General features: G+C 39.5%; 1 protein-coding gene and 1 long non-coding RNA gene across 9 annotated transcripts in view; one reads left to right on the top strand and one right to left on the bottom strand.

The window, feature by feature from the left end:
- Positions 1-24471, top strand: part of LOC144693108 (uncharacterized) — a 90170-nt gene that overhangs the window by 32346 nt on the left and 33353 nt on the right. The gene's annotated exons all lie outside the window — the stretch shown is intronic.
- The window catches only part of cep170ba (centrosomal protein 170Ba), a 77322-nt gene that overhangs the window by 26976 nt on the left and 25875 nt on the right, over positions 1-24471 (bottom strand). For 6 of the 7 annotated variants that reach the window (XM_078562514.1, XM_078562509.1, XM_078562513.1 and 3 more), the window contains exons 7-12: positions 22927-23043; positions 14314-14796; positions 11298-12082; positions 8464-8661; positions 6130-6250; positions 4139-6031 (exon numbers count right to left, since the gene is read on the bottom strand). In XM_078562514.1, the coding sequence (XP_078418640.1) occupies positions 4139-6031; positions 6130-6250; positions 8464-8661; positions 11298-12082; positions 14314-14796; positions 22927-23043 (3597 nt within the window). Of the gene's footprint in view, positions 1-3357; positions 3712-4138; positions 6032-6129; positions 6251-8463; positions 8662-11297; positions 12083-14313; positions 14797-22926; positions 23044-24471 lie in introns of those variants that run through there. The other variant, XM_078562516.1, reaches the window with a different exon arrangement.

The raw sequence follows: 24471 nt of genomic DNA, 5'->3' as shown, positions 1-24471 counted from the left end.
TCTCTTCTGTATCGTCTCCAAAACCTTCACACCTTTCTTAAGGTGTGGTGCCCAAAATGGACACAATCCTCCAACTGAGACCGAACTAATGTCTCATATAGGTTCAGTATAACTCCCTGCCTCTATATATAAAGTCCAGGATGCTATATGCTTTATGAACTGTTTTGTTAGCTTGTCTCGTCTTAAAAGATTTCTGCACAAGCACCTGCCGTAATGTCTCTTCTTGCATTTCTTTTAAAATTGCATGAAAAACATGCATAAAGTTTTACTCCCAATGTTTAAAAAAATGCATTTGAACCAATTGATGTTCATTAGCCACGGAGTGGACCAGTAACAGTACTTTATATAGTAGCACATAGGGATACAAATCTTTTCCCTCCCAGTCCTGCACCCAGACCAATAAGGTGTTATTTTTCAAGCATCTGACCAGCATTTTAAGCCAGCCAAGAAGTAAAACTACATTTAAGACACATTTAACAATATGGTATCGTTTTTGAAACACAAGACCAATCTCCATTTTGTAGGAATTTAGTATAAAATAGCCAGAGGAGGTAAAAGACTAATGTAAGAGAAAGCGAAACATAACTTTCATGCTCATTAAACATCCCACAGTGAGTTGCATTAGTGAGAGAATCCCATGAACTCACCACCAAAATAAATATTGATAGTAAACACAGACTTTGTCACAGTTAATCTGATTTTTGTTAGTATACCAGAGACAATAAATTCTGTTATAAGGTACCATTGTAAGATTAGAAGTGAGTGAAATAAGAACCTAACTCTTTAGCAAGACAACAGCTAACAATGACCTTTTTCCAACTATTTTAAGGCTACTGTAAAGATAGAACCAATTACTGTGCACATTTATGAAGTTTTTATGCTGCTCTATCAATTACAAGGCTCGAGAAGAATATCAAATTATTACAGATTCAAAATAATTGTTATTTCCTCCTTTAAACTCATCTTTTACAGTTGAGACCTCCATTAAGACAACCTTTCCAAAAACCCTCTTCAAACTCTACTCTGGAATTGACTACAGCATTTAGTGGCCTTTCAGTCATCTCTCTTCTCTGTAAACAGATATTTAAGAACATTCCTCTTACAGAACAGTAACTTGTTATGTGACCCATTATGTAAATGTATCCTAGCACTTTAGTGTATGGAGACACTGCATAGGGCCTCTTAGAAAAGTTGCATTAGGATTTAGTGTAACATTCATCAAAATAGAATAAGTAATACTCTATGCCTTATACCAGTTTCATGCTCCAGAATTTATCCCAAAATATTAAACAATGCTTAACTCTTCAGGAAGTGACAGGTTGGCTTGGTCCACAATTTCAACTGCATTCTAAAGCTGGATCCTGAAACACGACATGTCAACATATCTTTGCCTACCTCCCCTGCAATCAATAAATAGCCAAGAATAATGACAGCCAGGGACAAGACACTGTGGGCAGGATTCTCCCCCCAGTTGGCAGGTTGCCTGCATTTTCCTTCTCATTGTGAGTAAGAAGCAGGAAGCTCTACGAGAGGATTGCTCTGGCTTCTGCAGGTAAGTGGCAGAAAGTGTCATCTCTACCAGCCCAAGATCTGCCAAACAATGCAGGAAGGGGTACCTCTCAAGGAGATTTCCTGCAAGTCAAGGTGTCAATCCACAAGTTCAACCAGCATTCATGCACCTCAAGGATCGCTCTGATCACCACACTTGCTCAGAACTTCCAGGATCTGAGTAGGAGTATGTAATTTGTAATGCTATCAAGCACGTCTGAGCTTGTACCTAGCAGTAGTGTATTCCAAGGATTGGTCAGACATGTCACTGTTTTTCTAGAGAACAGCATTGAGCTTACTTTGTTAAGGCACCTCCTGAAACACGCACGAGAGAACTTCAGATATCAATCAAGTACCTCGTGCCACTTCAGGAGAAAGGCTCCTGAAAACTTGTTCTCAGAGAAGAATCACCTTAGGCCTCTAAGATTCCAGTGGAACCATCATGGGTACCCACTACTAAACCTCATCTGAGCCATAAAACATCTCGTAGAAATACTGGATTAGGAGCTCAAGCAAGCAAGTTAACTGAGAAAGGGTAGACATTATAGCAAAAAGTAGTTAGAGTGAGTATTGTTAGGGAAAGCAAATATGGATCGATCACATGGAGTTACAAGTTCATTTTTATGTATGCTTGCAATCTTTTAAGAGTAGGCTGTGGAGGGGACCTATGGATTTCTGTATTGTGTATAAATTTGGCAGGAGTCTTTGACAGATAGGGTATCTGTAAGGGCGTTAAGAAAGAACAGACAGCAGGGTGCCAAGTGCCTTTGTTTGATATTTCAACATTTATTCATTGAAAGCACAGTTAAATTGGGTATTCTGCTCTTTGGTTGCTGGCTGTCCTGAGCTACTTCTTCCCCTTCCCTTTTGCATTTTTCATGCTGTGAGAATGGAGACACTTTCCACACCACACACACCCCAGATTCCTCATAAACCACTTTAGCTTCTGGAATAAGCCAGCTTTTCTTCTTTGTAATATTTTGCAGTATGCAGTAAACTACAAAAATGCTGGGTACCCTCGCTGAGCTATATTGCAAGGCTCCACCAGAGAAATTGTCCACAAAATTGTCATAAAGGGTGTTAAGTTTCACATTTGTCTGTTAGTTGATCTGGCGATCAGGGGAAAAAAGTCATTGTGAAGCAGATGATGAGGGTTTTGAAAGAGAGGTGAAAAGAGTGGAACTGTTTTAGTGATGTTGGGATAAATATTGGGAGAATTTCTCTGCTCTTCTTTGCAATTGTGCATGGGGATCTTTACCACCTGAGGCGGCAGACAGAGCCTTGGTTTAACGTTTCATCTAAAAGACAGCACCTCCAGTTGTGCACTACTCCGTCAGCACTACACAGAGTGTCAGCCTAGATTCTGTGCCCAAATCTCTGGAGTGAGACTTGAACTCAGAGGGGGGAGTGTTACCACTTAGACACAACTCACTCAATTTTCCAGAACCGTTTTTTTCAATTCAGGGTCGCAGGGAGTTGTGGCCCATCCCAACATGCAATGGGCGCTGGCCGGATTACACCCAGGACAGGACGCCAGTCCATCACAGGGCACACACAAACACACACACTGAGGGACAATTTACCGTAGCCAATCCACCTACCCAACACGTCTTTGGACGGTGGGAGGAAACCGGAGCACTTGGAGGAAACCCACGCAGACAGGAGGAGAATGTGCAAACTCCACAAAGACACCCGAGGTCAGGATCGAACCCAGACCTCTGGAGCGGAGAGGCAGCAGCACTAACAACTGCGCCACTGTGACATCCCACTTAGACAAAACTGACACCGACAAATATCCATCTATGATTTGGTGATAAGGGCCACTGGGACAAATTGGGCAAGGTATGTGGTCGAAATTACAGTCAGGCAGTGAGGCTTTAGCAGGGTGAAAGGTTATCATCCATGAGTTAATATAATCATCCATAATTTGATGGTGGAAAGCAATGGCCTTGTTCAAGAATGGATGAACATTCTGGAGGGAAACGTGGAAAGGGGCAATGGTTGTTAATTGCTGGCAAAGTTCAATGGGTCAGAGATAGGTGAGTGAGCATGACAGGAAGGAGTTGTTGAGATTACCTTGGAAGGGTTACATGTCAACGAGAGAGGATAATGGAACAGTTAAGCAGTGGCCAATACCTTGCTTGGTCAGTCCTTCAAAGAATGCTGAAAGAGGCAAAGTGAAGCCATGGAGTTACTCAAAGGGACACTTGAATCTGACAGAAGAATAGGAAGGCAAAGGAGCAATAATAGGTTAGGGGAGGGATTGGAAAGACAAAGTATCAGGATAGGAGAGGGCACGAAAAGTCACTGGATGACAGGAAGGGCTGAAGTAAGGAAAAAAGGTCCAAGATGGCTGGGAAAAATAAAAGGGACACAGAAGAAATAGCCTCAGATCCCGAGTGGAAGTCACTGATGGTGCACTAAGGAAAACATGTTTTAAAGACTTGTACATTACAAAAATCTAAGTTTAGAATATTTAAATTGAAGAATTTTCATTAAAAAGCTTCTACAACAAATTTTTGTTGTGTTCACTTTTGAAATGGTTTGCCATAGTAGTGATGCGCTAGATGTTCTTTTGATGTATACTCACTAGATGATGATTTTGCAACACTAGCACGGACTCGTGATGTCTGCTTCACTGAACTTCCAGTACTTTTTCTAGATGTAGCTTTAGCATCAATACTAGATGACTTTCGACTGGTAGTAGTTGCATCAATACTTCTGGCACTAAAACTGCTTCTTATCACTGAAGTTTCTGTGTCACTGTTTACAGTGAGTGACCCTGCTCGTTTCCGCGGCAAAGCTAACAGGTCAAGCCGTGATAATTTCTTATCCGTTGGCTGCTTTGAAGAAGTGGAACTGGTTGTGGATAATTCTGAAGCCAATGAAGCCTTATCCACATCAGCGCTTTCAGTATCTGATGCATCTCCAAGGCGAGCTCGGCGCAGCAGAGATGCTCTGGTAGGCCTAGGTGTCGAAAGGCTGTTTGAACGGGTCAGTGTTGTTTGTACAGAAGATTTTGCTGCCTTGCTCGAATCCTCTTTTGCACGCATAGAACTAGAAAACTTTTTACGTAACAGAGATTTACTGGTCTGAGAGTGCTCCTGATCAGAAGAGCCTACATCAGTGATTGGTAAATATGGAAGGCTGGAGGACCTCTCATCATCTGTAAAGTCTGTGGAGCCACGAGAACCTGTACTGCGTTTCAGCTGAAAGCGCCTGTTGTAGTCTGGTTTGCTGGTTGTATCTGAAAGCTGGGCTCTGCGCTTCTCTGTCAGCCTTTCCCGAGCATTGGCTGGCTGAGGTTGGTCTTGAACTGATGGGGTTGCTTTTCCTTTGTGTACACTATTCATGCTGCTCTGTTTCCGTGCAGAACTTGTGACGTTTTTACTTTTCAAGCTGACAGAACTTGTTGTGTCATTATCTGATTCGCCAGAGAAGGAATCTCCATGGGCATAGGAATTACTTTCCTGTTGACCAAATTGATGATCTTGAGACTGGAGTTTGGCTGCTAAGGCTGCCATTGCAGCTTCAGTATCTTTCAGAATGAGGTGTGTATCCTCAGTGTAATCTCTACTGTAGGATCCTCTTGCCTGATCCTTAAAGGGTGGCTGGCTTGAAATATTAGGAACTTTATTGGTTGCATTCTCAATACTTGGTCTGTCTCTAGTAAAACTCTCTCGTCTAATAACAGGTGTACGAGAATCTTTTGCAAGAGTCTTCTTTCTTTCTTGTGAGGGACTGCTATCAGTTACTTGGCCCATTTTACTCATGGAGTAGATTGCATCAATGTTTCCTATAACAGGCTGGATCGTATCTGGGGCAGATGACCATCTTGTGGAGGATGTAACAATTGCCGATTTTGAGCCAAGCTCTTGTTCTTTTGGTTTTCGCTCAAAGTTTGCTGGCATTACTTTAGTTACCAAAGTTTGTTTTGAAGGGCTTTCCAACTCTTTTTTTTCTTTTGTAGTGTTATAGGAAGTAGATTTCAGATCATACTCTGTGGAGCATATAGTGCTACTCTGAGCCAGGAACTCCTTGGTTGTATTTTGTGTATTTGTATCTGTTACCCATTGCCGATCCTCAGATCTGTCATGATCATTCCACATCTGCTCTTGATGTAATCTTCTGGTGACCTTTGAAACTCTACATTTTTTACCCTTCACTTTTACAACATGTGAAGAATCATCAGATTTATCACTCAAACTGTCAGGCTCCAAATCTCTGTCTTCACGTATACACAATTTTTCATGATTCTGTGGAAAAGAATGCAATTCCAATTCTAACTTCTTTATTGATTCAGTGCTGGGGAAAGAACGTTGCTGAAGGAAATCTTTTGATTTTGGACTATCAAGCTTTTCACTTGCTGGCAACTGTGGAAGCGTCCGACGTTTTCGCGATGATTGGCTTGTCGTTGATGCTGCATCTGAATCTAGAGTTTCTATACTCTTAACATAATTTCCAATATCAATGATAGCTCCAGCTTTTAAGAAAAAAAGTAAAAATAGTGGACTGTCAGAAGAACAAAGCAATCCTTTACATTATAACTTTATCAAAGACACCACTGAACTTGATACTCACTCCCTTGTTGAAGGTCATGCAATCCACTAACTGGCCCAACACCATTATAGCCATCGGCAAGACTTGCCCATCTAGAGACCCATTTTTGCGATCCATGGGATATAGGACCTACTGGACGCATCTAGATGTTTGTACCAGATGAGAATACAAAACATACACTAAGTTTTCTTTGGATACATTAAGTGCAAGAAAAAGACATTTGAAATTAAAACAAATTCTCATCCATATTGGGCCCAGGATTTAATGAAATGGACTAACTGGGAATTATCATCAAAACTCATGGTGATTTTTCTTTTGACAAGATTTGAGAAATTTCCTGATATTTAGCATATGCTAGACTGTAAAAAAAAACAAGTAGAAATCAAGACTAAAAATTGGGACTCAAGGGTTAAACATATGCCACATTTCTGCTTACAGTCCTCCACGCATGAAAATTAAAATTTGAAGCTAGGCCATCATTTATGCACATTATGCATAATATGTTTAATAAAGTGCACTTGTAAACCCTTTTAATTTATAATACAAATGATTCACATGCCATAAACAAACATTCAAAAATACAAGAAATACATTGTAAGTGAAGGTTTTTTTAAAATCACATATATAAAGACAAAAAATGCCATAAAACTGCAGAAATAAGCCTTTGGATCATGTTGCACCAAAATTTTAAGCATAACTTTACAGCTTTTTCGGAACTGATAGATGATCACGAGGCTCATGAGGAATTTGCATGAGCGACACTTCTCCATGTCACTGACAACAAAGGGCTTTGGTAGTGGTTAATTGACATGAAGAGGCAGCATTAGGCATGAGTATAGAAAAGGCACAAATATTTGAGGCAAATGGGATTCAATGAGTAGGTATCAGTGAGAATGGGGAGCTTGCATTCCGAAACAAGGGGTAGCAAGTAGTACTATCAATGCTTTGGATGTAGCAAGATGTAGCAGGACAGTGGGTAGATCACATCTTCAAGTAGTGGGCACTAGTTAGGGAAAGGGAGGGATGTGACAAGAACAAATGGCATTATACTAGGGGCAGAAAAACACGAGATGGATGACTATGAAGTTTAGTGCCAACTTGTAGATGCAAAAAAAATCTGAAGTTGAGTGTACTGAAAGATAGTTGCAAATTAAAAGTATAGGAAATTAAACTTCACCAGGGGATTAAAAGAAAAGCAAGATAGTAAAAGGGAAAAGTGGGGAGAAGAGAAAGAGGGAGAGAGGACATTGACGGGCAGATGTGTAAGGGGGTGGCAAGAGGGTGCATGGGGAGGGCTGTGCAGGCCCGTAAAAGGGAGGGGCCATGTGGGCGCAGAGCAGGGTGTGGAGGTGTGCAGGTGCTGAAAGGGGGGAGAGCAGACGTTAACAGATAGAAAGAAAGTGATGAAAGAGATGATGTTTTATATCAGGCTAATTACATTAGACGCATATTTGCTGCCGTGAACCAGGCTCCTTGCAATCTCTGTCTTGTAAGGAAAGCAGACGTTCCATATCTTCTCCATCGCAAAGATCACCTACTTCCATCTCTATAACATCATCACTTTCAAATTTTACCTAATCCCATCTCTTGCTCAAGTCTTCATCTGTGCCTTTTTTCATCTCCAGTCGTAACTGTTCCAATGCTTACCTGGACAGCCTCCCTTTATCTACACTCCACATACAACATATCATTTCAAACTCTGCCACCATATCCAATCCTATACCAATTCATGCTCACCCATTACTCCTCTTCATTGACCAACATTATTTTGTGTTCTCCGAGAACACTGGATGACACTGATTCTAAAGTCTTGTGTATTGCCCCCTCAGGTTCATCCCACCACTGGGGGTTGTGTAAATCCCAGTTCTGGAATTCCCTCTTTAAACGCCTCTGCCCTTCCTCCTAGAAAATCCTTAAAATCCACCTCTTTCCCCAAGCTTTCATTTTCATATTAATTGTACTTTTATGATGTGCCTTGAGATGTTGCCACATATTAAAAGGTCTATATAAATGTAGGCTGTTGTTATTTCATAAGCAAAGAGACATTCAATTTGCACAGAGCATCCCAAAAAACAGTAAATGTGATAAATGTATTTTGATGGTCGTAATTGAGGGATAATGCCCAGAGAACCCATTACCCAGGCATAACACCCTTTTATAATAACAGCAGCGTGATCCGACTTTCCTGTAAACACAGGTGTATTATATATATAAAAATATTTACTATGTTATAGATGGATAGGTGCATTGGCTCTGAAATCTTTGCTGTCTCCCTGTACAATTGTTACATAGTAATCATTAGTGTAATGACCAGATATCCAAAAACTAATTATTAATCATTGTATTATACATTACCTGTGCCATTGTATCTGAGCCACTAATGGTTGTGTGATACGCCTGTAATGAAGGTGTTTGCTGGTAAAAAGTGCTAGCATTCTGGTTACACACACTATGTTCATTCCTTAGTGCAGGAGAACTTTCATCATTTATCACAGGCCTATAAATTTCAGTGTTAATCCGAGAAAAGTCTGGTGATTCAAAAACACCGAATACCTGGTTAAAATTAATAAAAATGAATTAGTAAGTCACTTAGCGTTTCAAGCAAGCAAAATTATATCATCTTAGGTAGCGATGGATCAACCATTAAGAATACAGATGGAATGTTATCTTTTAGGAAGACAAACTTCATAAAATTGCATAGCATCCTTTCTGAACTCCCACATCTTTTAATTTTAATGCTCAGTTTGAAGTTTAAATTGAAATACATATTCAAGCTACTGGTCAGAGCAGCTACTTGCATTGAAGAGGTGATAAAATATTCATCCATTCTAACAAGTAATTTCAGAATCAGGGCCAGAATTTTATGACCCACAGGCGGACACCGCCTGACCCGGACGGATGTGAAATAGCATGAGATGATATCAGGCAATCATCCTGACATCATCACGCACATGCGCGATATTTTGTTCAGCGGGCACGTGTGACAGTCGGGAGTGCGCCCGCAGACAATTAAGTGGAAAATTAAGCCCATTAACGATGCAATCAACAGTGATTTTACCTGGCCCATCCAAATTTATGGTTGGCGGATGGGCCATTCTCCCAGGCAGCTTTCACATTTTTGCTCAAACCTCGATCCAGGAAGGGATGAAATCTCCGTGGGGTAAAAAGGAAAGAGAGCTATCTGGGTACGTTTTTTTATGGAGGTATGCTTTCAGGTGCTTGAATGTGCTGCATGGCCATATTTTGCAGCATTTTTGTCATGTCCTTTAGTCTGTGGAGGTCTGCAGCTCCCTGGAGCAGATGTCTGCCTTCAGGGAGCTCTCTCGAAGCGCTCACCAGCACCTTCGGTTACGTAGGTGCCCACCCTGTTCCTGCCCCCACCCCGGCAGCACTGCGCATTTCAGCACGTGTTTCTCAGTGGCTGGCCGTTAATTGGCCAGCCAGCACGAAATCACAGCTGGGGGCCGACTGTGGACGGTGGCTCATTTCCCGTCCACTCCCAGGTCTGCTGATCGCACGCGTCCGACGACCAAAAAATTCAGGCCCAGCAGTTACATGTCTCACAACACACTGCAAGTTCTATGGCTAAAGTTTTCATGACATTTCCAACAATTTTTTGTTGATTTACTTCGTAATCATTATCCTCAACAATTCTGTCCAATGTCCATCTACCAATAAAACATCAGACATGCGTCCATCATTCCTCTATAGATGGAAAAGTTTGCATTACATAGCCAACAATGTTTAACTTTCTGTCTTCAACAAATCAATCAGCAGAAGAATATTGATTTTGCATATATGGTTATCATAGCCCCAGGTTTTGCTACATCATTGCAAGCATAATGCAGAACTACAGCCTTGATAAGATGCTGCAGTTGCTTTTAAAGTAACTTTTTCTGCTTGTTCCCTTCAGGATATAAAACAATGCCATTACTCAGCCCATAACAACATGATAGACTACATATTTGGGCAAGTTGTTTCAACTGACCTACAGCATCATGGTGCCAGTTATATATACAGCCATGAACTGAGATTCAGTGTACTGTTACTGTAAAAATGGAATCCATTTTTAACAACGCAGTTCAGTAATTATGCTTTCTTAATTGTTGATTTAATTGCACTGCTTTGCTATAAACTCTCAAACACAGCCAACTTCCAACTCAACTAACTTTTGTGGTGTGGGAACTTGACAAATCTTAAAATTGGGAGTCTTAAACAAAGGTGTGCAAATGAAGAGTCCAGAAATGTCACAACATTCTCCAAAAACTGCCATTTTATTGCTACTAGGCAGTGAAACATGACCAGAGATAGAAACTTGCCAACTTCCCTCATTCCTGTTTGGTTATGTGTCACCACTCTGCTTATACGGCCTGATAAATGATCTCACAGCAAATTCATTTTATTATTTTTCTTTTCTGTACAGCTTTTTTGGGAGGGGTCTTATGAAGTCAAAATTAAGAAGTTGGGTGTGTGCTCCACAGCTGAAAACAAGAACAAATTCAATTTCTCAATGAACAAATGGTAGACAGACAGACAGACGCTATTTAGCTTTGCTGGATGAAGTCACGCTGAGTTAGCAGGGGAAGATCATCACTTGTTGCCCAAGTGGTACACCACCCTGAATTGAATAAATAAGACCTTTTATTCATTATTGCTCTGAGAAAACTCTGCTTTCCTTACTTAACACTATCACGGGAGTGCAATTACCACAAGGACTGCAGCAGTTCAATGCAGCCCACCAGGAACCGAAGATAAACGGTAATTGCGGCATTTCCACCATTGCTCACATCCAGTGAACAAGCAACAGCAATAAATTAATTAAAGTTTTCTGTAAGTGCTAACAATCCCCATGAGTTTCTGACAGTTTCAATCCATTTTCTAAGTGGGTATGATGTACAGCACAAATGGCTATTGATGGGATTTCTCAGGCGAGCACAAAAAGTAGATCAAGGGCAGTATTCCGCATTGGTTATATCACCAAAGTGGAACATCATCTAACTATGGAAGATGAAGTTCATTACAAATGCCAACGCAAATGCTTTCACTGGCAATTCCAAAGCACAAAGCAGAATAACCAGGAATAAAGTTACATTGGTGTAAGGATACAATAACCTGTTTTGCTATGGAACACTTCATTAGATCATATATTTCCTTGAAGCAATATATTTAAATGCATTTACATTTCTTACCTGGTCTATCATTTTACGTGCTTCTTCAACCTCTTTGTCCTGTGTATCTGTTTCAATGGTGTATGTACCTGTATCACTCAGACTGTCTTGATCACCCTGTTTGGAGGTTGGTTTTGCTGAAATTGTTGGAGACGATACTAGTGGTAGTGATGCCTCTGCAACGGTGGGTGCCATTGTCACGTGTACAATTGTCACAGGCAGTGTGTCTGGAGATTTTTCTGCATCAGTAATACTTTTTGTAGTTTCTTTTAACAGTTCAGCAGCAAACTCCTGGCTGAGCTTACTCTTTCGTCCCACACTCCCAAAACTTCGAAGTAAACCTTTGGAGCTCGAAGTAGCAGGGGTGCTTAATCGTTCTTCAGTCTTTTCTCTCTTTAGTGAATTAGACCTTTGGGGAGCGGATGAACTAGTAGTAGGTTTGTTCACTTGCACCAAAGATTGGGTCTGCTGTACTGTACTTTTTTCATATGCTGAAGCGCCTTTACGTTTTTCTAGTTTAGCTTTAAGAGCAATGTAGGAATCAGTATGCATCGCATTTGCATTTTGAGTGAAAGAATGTGCTCTACGTTTACGAGGATTATCATCAAAGAATTCAATAACAAAAGCTTGTTGACCCATGGGCATATGTTGTGGGTCATGCTGGAGCTGACGTAGTTTGGAGGTTTCATGACTGTAAATCTGGAATTGCCCTGGGTGTGAATCCAAAGTAGAGTCTGTTTTTTCCTGCTGCTTAGATGCAACTTGATCCTCTGAATCGCTTTGTGTACCATCTTCGTGTCTACAACCTAATAACAGTATAAAAGTTTCCAGTTAATATAAGAAGCTATTTTAATAGGTTAAAATGTCTTGTAATTCAAACAAAAAGGTCCTCAGTTCATACTGAATCACTTTAAAAGTTATGATATTCAATAAATGAATAATCTTGAATAAAGTAAACCATAACAGCTACAAAAATGAGGCACGCAAATATAAAACTACAAAAAGTGTAGATTAAATCCCAAAGAGGAAAAGGGTGGGCAAACTGGTATGCTGAAAAGAAATTAATCTTTGAAAGAATATTGCTACAACTTTAGTGAATGGTGCCTTTTTCTTCAATTATTCTCCCCTCCATACCCTATACACCTAGCTAGATATGGATTTTCCACAAGGTTTCTGCCCAGATAATAGCGGAATCTGGTAAGGATAAAATTAAATAGCACAAAAGATCATTGAATTTTGCAATTTAAATTGCGCCCATAAACGCTTTATGCTGGAGTTTTGATCACCTTTGATGCCATTTTAAAAATTCCTTCGCCACAAGCAGCTTCCGGCTACAAAACCGGCCATGTCTCCAGGTCAGAGTTTCTGCCCATTATTCCTACTCGGGGTTGATGACTCTGTGCCCAGAATCTCAGGCACACAGGCACCATCTACCATTAATCTATACTTTCACTTTAACTTCAGTTTAAATTAGTTAGTAAATAAGCTATCAAATGATCTAGTCAATACACACAACCAGCAGTTAAATAAAGTCACATCGGTGCATCCCGCTCTGTTGCAATAAATTATGTAGCTGAAGACAGCAACGACCAGCAGTCAATAGAAGTCAACCAAAAAGTAAATCAGTCAGCTGCAGAATGGTTCATAGTCTGGCATTTCTTCCCCTCTTCATGTTCCTGATAAATGTCCTGCTCCAGTCATTAATCAATCACAATCGATAAAGCTGCTCGATTTTGTGGATTCATGCTAGTTTTTACATTTGGGCTTATGCTCATGAGTTTGTGCGGAACATGGGCATAACTTCATCTTGGCAAAACTGGCAGTGTCCAGCACATTTTCCCGATTGTGGCCCGAACAGAAATCCATGCCCCATGTAGTAGTAATTTAAAAGGAAACCAAATTAATTAGGACCCAGAGCTGGCTCTAATAAGCTGCACACGTAGAGTTAAATCCAAATAAGACTTCTGTCCTTGTAGCATATTAGGCAAGAGTGATCAATGACTGAATGCCAATTAATAGAGGTGGGCAATTTTCCAACTCAAACTTGATACCATCTGACCTAATTGGCTGAACAGAACATAATTTACATAAAAGTTTGTGGCTTGAAGTAGCTTTCTTTATGGGAGAGCCTTATTTGTCACACTTTTGTGGTGAACTTGATCACTCAAAAGCACTGGTCCTACTGAGCCAACTTTGTTGGGAATGTGTAATCAGCTATAGTAACTAAATATACTCCAAAAAAAAAACAAACTTGACCAAACAAGGAGTAAAGGTAGGAAAAGTTTCTGAGAACTTCAAGTCAAGCTGGCAAATAATAATGCTACTTGTGCTTTTCATATTTGGTGTTAGGTTTCTGTTGCAATTCTTGGACATTTAGATTAAATATGGAACAAGAAGAACTATCAATTGTATGGACAGCATGGAGTATCTGAATCCCTATTCCCAGTTGGTCACTAGTCACCATTACTTGATATGTTAAGAACAGAGGCTTAGTAACATTTGACCTCAACTGTATCTGTACAGTTCATTTCTACTCCTTTTTGCAGAATGACAAATTTAGCACCTTCTCTGCTGCGGAACTTCAATATACGGGCTGCTTCCTTGTTGAGCCACTTTCTTCGCAAATGTGTAATTTAGCAATAACAGCTAAGCATACCTGACAAACTAACTTTTGGCAAACAAATCCAACACTACAAGGTAACATGAGGGAAACCTGTTATACTTTGTATTTTCTTATAATTTGATAAATTGCTTCTAAAAGTACACAAGAGATTGAACATTCACCGTAACTTTTGCAGAAAATATGGACAGTGTGAACAACCATTTGCGTAATTTCTCTGGAGATTGTCAACTTTCTATCGAAGTTACAGTAGACAACTAAGAGAACACTTGCATTTAGAGTGGGCATTGGTTATAGTACAGTAACATTTTTGTTAAAAAAATTATGAATCATAAAAACAGAAGTCCAACTGGTATTTGAAGGCATGATATATTGAATTTTAATCCTCTATGAAGGCCAACATAAGAAATACAATACCTTTAAGAGTCTTTATGTGCATCTGGTGATCACTCTTGGTGCTGTATACGTCCCTTTGAGCCTGCCTTTTCAACATCAGGCTCGGATCATTCTGAACTAGCCAGTCAACTACTTTATTCTCTGCTGACAGTACATCCCCTTGTACGGGTACTTTTTCTGCCTGTTGAACCTTTCTCTGTCTCAAGGGAAATTTGGTCACATGATCCTTTATTTTCATTTTGCCTGGGGTACAGTCATCAAATTCAATAGTAAAAGAAGCATGACTCTGAACTCGAGGTGACTGTATTGTATCTGTATCCTTTGTTGGAATTTCATGAACCTCGCAGTCTGGAGATTTGGATGGCTGTTGAAATTCTTTTGTTGGAATTTCAAAGTAGCTGGGCTCTCTTCGAAATGAATAGACAGATTTTTCTCCGAAGTCTTTATAATCTGGAATGTTTCCATTAATTTCCTGGTCACTTCTTGATATATCCTTGGCATTATCTACAGAGTAGAATAAATAAATCAAAATTAATTTCCTGAACAAAGGTTTTTAATGAATTCTAATCATCTCTCAGCCTCTGCTACCCCAATTGTATGCCTATTTTCTGGATTTTACTCCTCCAGTCCCTTTGATAAAGCTTGCTAATACTACTGCTGTTGGTGCATCAGCTTCTCAAGTAAAGGCAACCCAAATTTAAACAGAATGGTATCTACATTAATGATGCCAAAATACTTTGCAGAGGGGCAAGAGAAAAGAATGCATGTTGAAACAAAGTAGGTATTAGGCAAGGCACTAAAAACTTGGACAAAAAGCAGGAGGAGGAGAAGAATTGAGAGGTTTAGGGGGCTGAAATTTACACAAGCTGGCAGATGGGAGGTCAACAAAAAGAACTGAATAGAATAGTTGAGCCTTGAGGTGACAAAAACATGGATCTGGGTTTCAGCAACACATGGGCAGAGGTAGGATGCTGTTATGGAGAAAACAATCCATGTGGGCATTGCCGCTAGTTCTACAAAATGCACACTCCAAAGATATCATAGACAATTTCTGCTGACTTTATGAGCAATAGAGAGTTGCCTTTTTTAAGCATGCTTCCAAGCAGAGTGGGGATGCAACGTCAACTAGTATAGTGATCTGCTGAGGTTACATTTAACATGTGTTCGTTTCACTTAATGGCAACTAAGCACATTTCAAAAGGCAGTCTATGGATGTTTACATTGTCAGCTTCACTATGCTTATCGTACCATGATTCATGTAAAATCTTCAGCATTGATCTTTATACCTAATGGGATATGGCTGTCACAAGGGAGCATTTTTACCAGACCAATCACATTGAATTATTCCCAGACAGCAAACCAGGAAGTTAAAAGCACTTTGTCCTTCACTTTATTTAAAATTCCGAGGGCAAAATTAAATGATGATCGGATTTCAACAGAAGCTAAAATATCGATATAAACAAACTTATTAAAAAACAATTTTTAAAATGTGGAATTATCATAATGGAGAAATTTGACGTTCCATAAAAATAAAATTAGTTTTTCAAGGTGTTTATCAGTAATTATGAATGTAGTACACACGGAAAACCCAGTTACACCTCATTCAACAAGGTAAAACGTTTTCACGAATTTTAAAGTGAGGCAAACAATGTAAGAGTGGAAATTCTCGTCAATTCATAGCTTTCCGATTGATTGCAGTCCAGAGGTGCATCAACAGTGCACCCTCCGGAGAAACATTCTATCACTGACAGTAACTTTTGTATTTCTGCTTTATTCTGTATATGTGCGAATTCCCAGAATTGTTGTCAGTTTCAGTGGAGTAATAAGAGCAAACACTGACAATTTTGCTCTCATTACAACTGCAGAATCTCGGCCAATCTATTTACTTATACCTGACCTGCTACTAAAATTCCATTTCATTAAAAGCACAAAATTATATACAGCACATTCAGCCCAACTGGTCTATGGCAGTGTCTATGCTCTACACGAGCAAGCTCCTACTTCTCATCATCTAACTCTATAAGCATATCCTTCTACGCCTTTCTCCCTCATCTGTTTATTTAACTTCCCCTTAAATGCATCTATGCTATTCACCTCAACTACTCTTTATAGTGGCAAGTTCTACATTCTAACCACTCTGGGTAAAGAAATTTCTCCTGAGTTCTCCACTGGATATGAGTGACTGCCTTATATTTAAAGCCCCTAGTTTTGGTCTTGCCCCATAAATATAAACATCTTCCAGTGAAAACAGCCCCAGCCTGCTCAGCTTTCCTTAATAAGTATATCCTCTCAGTTCTGGTATATTTCTGAATCTTTTTGCACCTTCGGCAGTGCCTCTATATCCTTTTCATAAAATGGAGATCAGAACAATGCACAGTACTCTTAAGTGTGATTTCATAGAGTCCTGAAGTCATGGCGGCGCAGATGGAGGCTATTCAGTGCTTTGAGTCCATGCTGGCTCTCTGTAGAGCAATGCATTCAATCCCATTTCCCCGTTCTATCCCTACATCCCTGTACGTTTATTTCCCTCAACTGCCCATCTAGTTTCCTTTTGAAATCATTCACCATCTCCCCTTCCAACATCCTCATAGGCAACAGGTTCCAGGTTATTGCCACTTGCTGTGTAAAAAAGTTCTTCTTTACATACTCCCTGCCCAACACCTTAAATCTGTGTCGCCTAGTCCCTGTACTATCAACTAATGGGAACAGCTTTTCTTTGTCTACCTTATCTAAATGTGTCATAGTTTGATAAATGTCTATCAAATCTGCCCTCAACCTCCTTTGCTCCAAGAACAACAAACCCAGCTTCTCTGACCTAAACTTATAGCTAAAATCCCCCAGAACCATTCTGGTAAATCTCCTCTGCATCCTCCCAAGGACCCTCAGATCCTCACCAAAGTATGATAACCAGAACTAAACACAATACTCTCACTGTAGCCTAACCAGAACTTTATACAGGTTCAGCATAACTTCCTTGCTTCTGTGCTAAATACCTCCATTTATGAAATGCAGAATTCCAAAAGCTTTGCTGACCACTCTTTCAATATGTCCTGTTATCTTCAAAGAACTCTGCACATGATACCCCCCAAGACCTCTGCCCCTGTAATCATTTTAGAACTGTGCCATTTAGTCTATACTGCCCCTCCCTATTCCATCCACCAAAATGCATCACCTCATACTTCTCTGTGTTAAATTCCATCTTGCACTTGTCTGACCATTCTGATAGCCTAGCTATGTCCTGTTGCAGTCAATTGGTATCATCCTGTCATCCACACCTCCAAGTTTGGAATCATCAGCAAATCTTGAAATTTTCTATTGTATTCCAATATCTAAGCTGTGACCCTTGGGGAACACCATTGTCTACTATCCTCCATTCTGAAAAATAACTTGCTGTTTTCTATCTTTAAGCCAATTATTTTTTCCAAGTTGACACCGACCCTTCTATTTCATGAGCTTCAACATTGTTAACCCACCTTTTATGTGGGGCTTTGTCTATGGCTTTCTTAAAATCCATATAGACAACATCCACTGGTTTCCCTTCATCAACCATCTTTATTACTACATCAAAAAATTCAATTAGATTAGTCAAGCACAATCTGCCTTTTAAAAATCCATGCTGGCTCGACTCAATTAATTCAAACCTCTCCAAGTGCCCACTGATTTTTTTCCCTGATTATTGTTTCTAAAACTTTTTGCACAACAGATGTTAAATTGACTGGCCTATAGTTACTAGGAATGTCCCTACACCCTTTTGGGGTGTCAAATTTGCCACTCTCCCCAAGGTTCAATGTAAGTTTAACATAGCTTTTGTGTTTTTCAATTGTACCCCTCTAAAAATGGTTCTAGTACTTTGTTTCTCTTTTTAAATGGCTTTATTAACCCCCATCACTACATCTGGTGACTTTGGTGTCTGTACCCCTATCTTCTTTTGGTACTCTGCCTCATTTGAACTTGTATCATCCAAAATGTAAAACGTCACACTTATCTATTTTAAAATATAGGTAAATCTAAGAAGATTACATCAAACGTTGTGTAAATTCATCTTGTCACTATTTGCACTGCTAAATACACATTAAGTGTACAAAGAATTTACTTTTAAAAAGATATATGCAAACATATCTGAGATTAGTTATCTCAATATTTGATGTAAATTTTCTAAAATAGGCAGAACAATTTTAACTCATGCCTGTATTTTCAATACTGCCATTTTCAAAGTACTTTCAAAACATACTTTACAAAATTTAGGAACTTGCCCATTGTTGTAGAATTATTCTATTTCAAATACATGCATAACAGGTGAATTCTACAAGTATACTCGAATGGTCGTACTTCTGTGGATAATGTAACTGGGCCATCAAATGTCAAATTAAAAAGTGTCAAAATTATTTTATTAGTGACCTAGAACATTTTGATACTATCAGCAAGGAAGCAGATTTTAATAATAAAAGTAAAATACTGCAGAGGCTGGAAATCTGAAATAAAAAAGAGAGATAAAAAACAAAGTGTTTGGAAATACACAGCAGGTCTGGCAGCATCTGTGGAGAAAGAGAAACAGTTAATGTTGAGTTGACCATGACTCTTCTGTTCTGAAGAATCATATTCGACTCAAAACATTAACTCTGCTTCTCTCTCCACAGATGTCACCAGGCCTGCTGAGTATTTCCAGCACTTTATCATTAAAAACTGCTTATAAAAACACAATGAGGAGTAGAAAATAATTGTCTTTTGATATTACGTCAATAAAATATTCAAGGAAAATTTTGTGAAATAAGGTTTTTTTCAAAAACAAAGGTTAATTTTTGTCTTACCGACTCTTTTGCTTTAGATGAAACCCATAAGTCATTTTTAGCCATAAAAACACTTAAATAGCATGAAACCACATCGCTCCACACAGAACATTTCTGGCATATATTTTAAAAATAACCAATTGGAAATAAACATCCCAATACATTTTTTGCACTGATTAATTTGTGAAATTATGTGGGCGGGATTTTCCACATCCGCCTGCTGCTGGGATCTTCCTGTCCCACTTCAAGTCAATGGACTTCTGCCTGGAGCGCCGCCTCATCTGCGGCGGGTCCCGCCTGCGATGGGGACAGAAAATCCCAGCCTAAGAGTTATTTTGGAAGCCTCATTGACTTGTCATTCAAAAAATAATTTTCAGTAAATTTGTTTCAAAAGCACGTTCCCATTGTAAATTTATAGCTTCTAAGCCAGTGGATGCAAAAGTTTCTATAAGTTTGATGAATAGTAAACTGTAGACATTAAGCTCCCTTAATATATAATTTATTGCATGAAACTTGCATGTGGAAGATGAAACGTGAATGATTGTTATTATTTTGTTTAGCAAGAAATTAACTAGTAAGGATAAGTAAACATTTCAATGGGCTAATTGGTTACTCAAGCCACCTATGCCCTGTTTACAAGCTCCATGAAAGCAGATGCAACAACCTGTCGATTGGAGATTCCATAATTCTGAATGACATTTCTATGCATACCAGAAAGTCTAATTATTTTTAATGGATTAGAAAAAAAATACACACTGAAATCAACTTAATTAATATATATCATTGGAAGAATGAATAAGACCCTTCCAGGTAGGTAATTTATACTTCTTCATCCTTCAGCCACCTAGACCATAGAAGGATATAAGAGCAGCACAGCATTGGAGCGAAGGAGGGGGAAGCAGCAAAGGCAAGAGAGGCACTGTGTAAAAGTCATAATAACAGTTGTTATAAATGAACTGTCAAAGGAATGTTGCAGTTAAATTTATGCAATAATGTTTGGTAAATGTTGTGAGGATCACCTTTTGCCTTGGAAACCAGATGGAATCTAAACTTCCAAATAGCTTGCATTATTATGAGCTTGGATCAGAATTTATGGATTGAAGCTTCACTCAGGGAAACTGAACACATAATCTAGGCAAATGCTTAGCTATAGTACTAATTGCAGCGTTGCCAGAGTTGCTGTGTTTTGGATAAGTATTCTTCTTGTGGTGGATGTAAAAGATTCAATGGCACCAGTGAAAGCAAAGTAGTATGTTGCCTAGGCATTCTGCCAAACAATGTCTTCCACTATCAAAGAGACGTTATCTGCTCATTCATTTGCTTTTTGTGCAATTTTGGTGTGCATAAATTAACTGCTGTATTTGCCAAGGTGACAGTGACACCACTGCAAAAGCATTCTATTGACTACTAAGTACATATACATTTGCACAGTAGTTATCCACAACTGTTATGTCAAAGTGATAATTTCTTCAGGTGGAGAGATTAAAGAATAATTTCTAAACATTTAGAAATGTGTTTTAAATTATGTATTCAGTACACACTTTACAATTGTCCTCCAGTAGAAATATTTACCAGATTTGAACATGGCACATGCTTAGGCAAATATTTATGCATATACAGGGAATGATGATAGATCTGTGTTTAATGTACACAGGTTTACCTATTAACTGAAAGGGACATAATCCAAGGGCAATCTTGAGAAGGATAGCTCAAACAGGTGACATTACAGTATTTAAGAAAAATCTGCTCCTATAAAGTCTCCAAATTAACTTACTTAAATTACTCAAAGTTATATTTTCAATGGAGGTGGGTTGGTGGGAGGAAAAACAGGCATCTTTTAAAGATAAAATAATATAAGACATAAGAGGGCATCTATTTATTGCTATGGAATGTTCAAGGACCAGGGGTGTACACATACACACAAATCTTGACTTGGGAGGAAGATCAGAGCTTACAACGCAACATGGAACCTGGTTGAAAAATGGCTAAACCTCTACTCCTTGATAATTTTCTGATGGTAGTCCCACTTGTAGTTTGTATCTGACTGCTGTTTTAAACAACACGGGGCCAGTGAGTTAAAACATCATGAAGGAGGGAGAGTGCCTCTGAGCTGGGGTGGGAGGTGAAGATCTTTTGCAGTACCTCTTTGAACTCGAATGACGGGGTTGCAACACGAGACCTCTGAGCAAACGGTGCCTCTGAACTGGGAGGTTAGGGTGGGAAGGGAGGAAGAGTGCCTCTGTGAATTTGGGTGGGAGTAGCATGCGGCTGACCAGTAGTTCTTGTTGAGGTGATTGTTTGTTGATCTGTTGAACATGCATGAGTTCAAACGTACTGCTGTCTTATAATTTCTTTTAATATTAAAAAATGAAACAAGCATGTTTAAAAATTGTAATAATAGGCTACTCTCCTTTTAATATTCCTACACATAGGCCTTAATTTGCACTCTCATGTTGAGTGTGCAGAGTTGGGAGAATTCCTGGTTCCACGAACCCGACTCCTGAAAAAGGAGGTTCAGATTTTTGTTCTGAGAGGACCAGGTTTTATGAGAGTCATGCCCACTGCCCCTGAAAAGTTCGTAGGCTGCCACAGGGGCTGTCAAGTGTGGAGGCGAGCTGGGCAAAAGGCTCTGGCACTTTGTTTCGTTCTTATCTTCACAACTGAGACAAAAAAAAGCCTTTCAGCACTCACCCCTCACACTCCCCATACCCCATCCATGCCATCTCATGACCCCCACCCACCCCCCCATGGCATGTCATACCCTCCATGCCAACTTATGTCCCTCCACATGGCCAATTATAGCCCCATGCCAACTTGATGGCAACTCATTCAAACCATGCCCCCATCCACTTTGCCCTTACATCCTCCATGCCAATTCACCAGTATCCACCATGGGCAGACCTCAAGACCCATGCTGAGGTTAAATAAAGTTCTTGAGTGTCTAATGAAGAATTCACTATTTAAAAAAACTCTGATAAAAATTCATTCGCTACATCTAGCTTTTAAGAACAAGCATTTGTATTCAGAGTACTTCAAAGATTTTAAAAGCACTTGGAGCTGTCAATCAAACTGTAAACTGACAGGCACCCCACTGCCATAATGAAAGTTGTGAAATCAGTCATGCAGCACTAATCCTGTAATGGCAACCCTCAGGCTTGAATCAGCAGACAGATTTTTTTTTTCAACACTGCAGACAGCTTTTTTATTCAAATATTTAAAAGGCCTAGACAGCTCCCTTTGACAGTTCCACTGAGTTTACCCACTCTTATGCACATTAATGTTTACTTTTAACAATCCCAAAGGCCACCTCACCTCTACCAAAGGTGTCCCAGGGTCATACCCAAAAGGGTACCCTACTTCGCCAAAGGACTCTGGTAAGCTTAGACCTTCTCTTACAGGTCTAATGTACGCAAATCATATTTCTCACTCCCTTCCTGTGAAAATCAGATCAGACTGAAGGTAGCTGTACTTTAACATGTGCAGCTGCCTCCATGAACCACGAATGTCCAAAGTTCAACCTGCCCCTGTTCCCACCCCTGCAAAAATGGTGGGAACTGGGTTCGGGGGCGGGACTTCCAGATTCGGGCCTCCGCCGTCATTTTCGCAAAGATAGAGAGTCTCTCCACCTGCTCAAAAATTCAGGCCATGGTTCCTGCGATGAAAAAGTTAAGTGATTGTATCTCCTCCTCCTCAGATTGATAGGTGATCTCAGTCATAACATATCATAAATGTTTGCTAAGCAGATTCTCAATAATCAGATGAAAATTTATGGAGCTTGAATTCACAAAATGTAGGCTGACACTTTTAAGTGTTTCAATCGGTGTTAATGTTATAAACTGCCAAATACCATTGCTGGGATCTCCTGGTTTTTTGGATTTATCTCTTTCTCCTTTGTTATCCATGTCATCATCACCCCACCACGATGGTTGGCCATACAGAGGAGTGGGTCTAAACGTGGCACTGTCTAAGGCAGAAAAAAATGAACAAAAGCACATAAGAGAAATATTTTGGTGATCACAAAACAAGAAACTATAAGAGATTACACAAAACCAAAAGCGAATATCTTCATTCTTCAGGCCTTTAACTTTTCCAACTCACGTTTGTTAAAAGTTAAAAGGGTTTCTCTACACTGGAACTTAAGATTTCCAGTTCCTATGTTCTGCCCGTTCAGTATAAATTGAAATATTACCAGAAGTTATGTATAATGAAAGAACAAGCAATTTTAAACTCAAAATTAACTAGTGAGACAAACATGTCATCCTGTCTTCTTTTTATTATCTTATGCCTTAAACATAAAGATTTATAAGTGAAACCACAAACAACAAAGCTGATTAAGTTACAAAATGCTTTGAACTGACAAGAATTAGTATCACACCTACCCAGTCACCACCTTTGGGCTAATTTAGCTTTAAGGAGTGTCAGAATCAGAACGCTAAAATAATAAAAGGTAATTTGCAACAGTGACAGCATCTCAGAGCCAGAGTTGGGCGAGTCTTGTGATTTGGATTAGATGCCTCCTTAATTGACCTGCTGTGTGTGTGTGTGGCATGTCTGTATATCTGTGCACTGGAAAAAGTAGTATCGTGATGCAAGAACGCAGGCACGTAGAACTAGTTGCACATCAATTCCCAGCCACCTTGCAAGATCCCAACCTGCCCACTCCTATTTCTAAGCTTTCTAAATGTGCAGGCTACATGCTATATTTCATTTAATAATAATAATCAGTCTGCTATTCAACACAAAGAAAATGGATCTCCTTTTTATGAACTAGCCTTACAGAGACAAATGCAGAAGAAATAGTCACTTCATTGTATAAACCAGGGACTAGGTTGTAAGGATCATTCCCGATCTTCCAGGATCCAGTGAATGTTAAAGTTCCAAGGAATAACTTGTAATACTCCAAAAGAAAGAAAAAGTTTGCCGAGAAATGAAAAGCTAATTAATATTTTGAAAGCAGGTACAGCAGGCACAAGAGAAACAAGTTTACACACTTTTCTAAAATAGGAGAAAATGCCAAAAATGCACCTCAGGTCAGTGTCTGACAAAGATTGGCCTAGAAATTTACACACACACAGGATGGGAGATAATGACAATCCAGCAACAGTGGTCAGCTGCAGACCACATTCTTTGAATGTGAGGTCGAGGGTGTTAAAGATATTTTAATGGTATTATTAAGATTAAGGATATACATGTGGAGGGCATTGATTGATTAAGTACCTTGAGCACATATGAGAGACTGACAGTGCACATTTAACTCTTTCGAGTTATCAACAGATCGCATGTAACTCTTTCGAGTACATTCACAGTTCTTGGTTTCCGGGAGTGGGACATGAACCCACAACCTTCTGATTCAAAGGCGAGGGTGCTATGAACTGAGCCATAGCTGACACCT

This window comes from Cetorhinus maximus, chromosome 18 (assembly GCF_964194155.1).
Source record: "Cetorhinus maximus chromosome 18, sCetMax3.hap1.1, whole genome shotgun sequence".
In the NCBI taxonomy this organism is placed as follows: domain Eukaryota; kingdom Metazoa; phylum Chordata; class Chondrichthyes; order Lamniformes; family Cetorhinidae; genus Cetorhinus; species Cetorhinus maximus.
The sequence above is the reverse complement of the archived record's forward strand: the minus strand, read 5'-3'. Positions and strand labels throughout refer to the sequence as shown.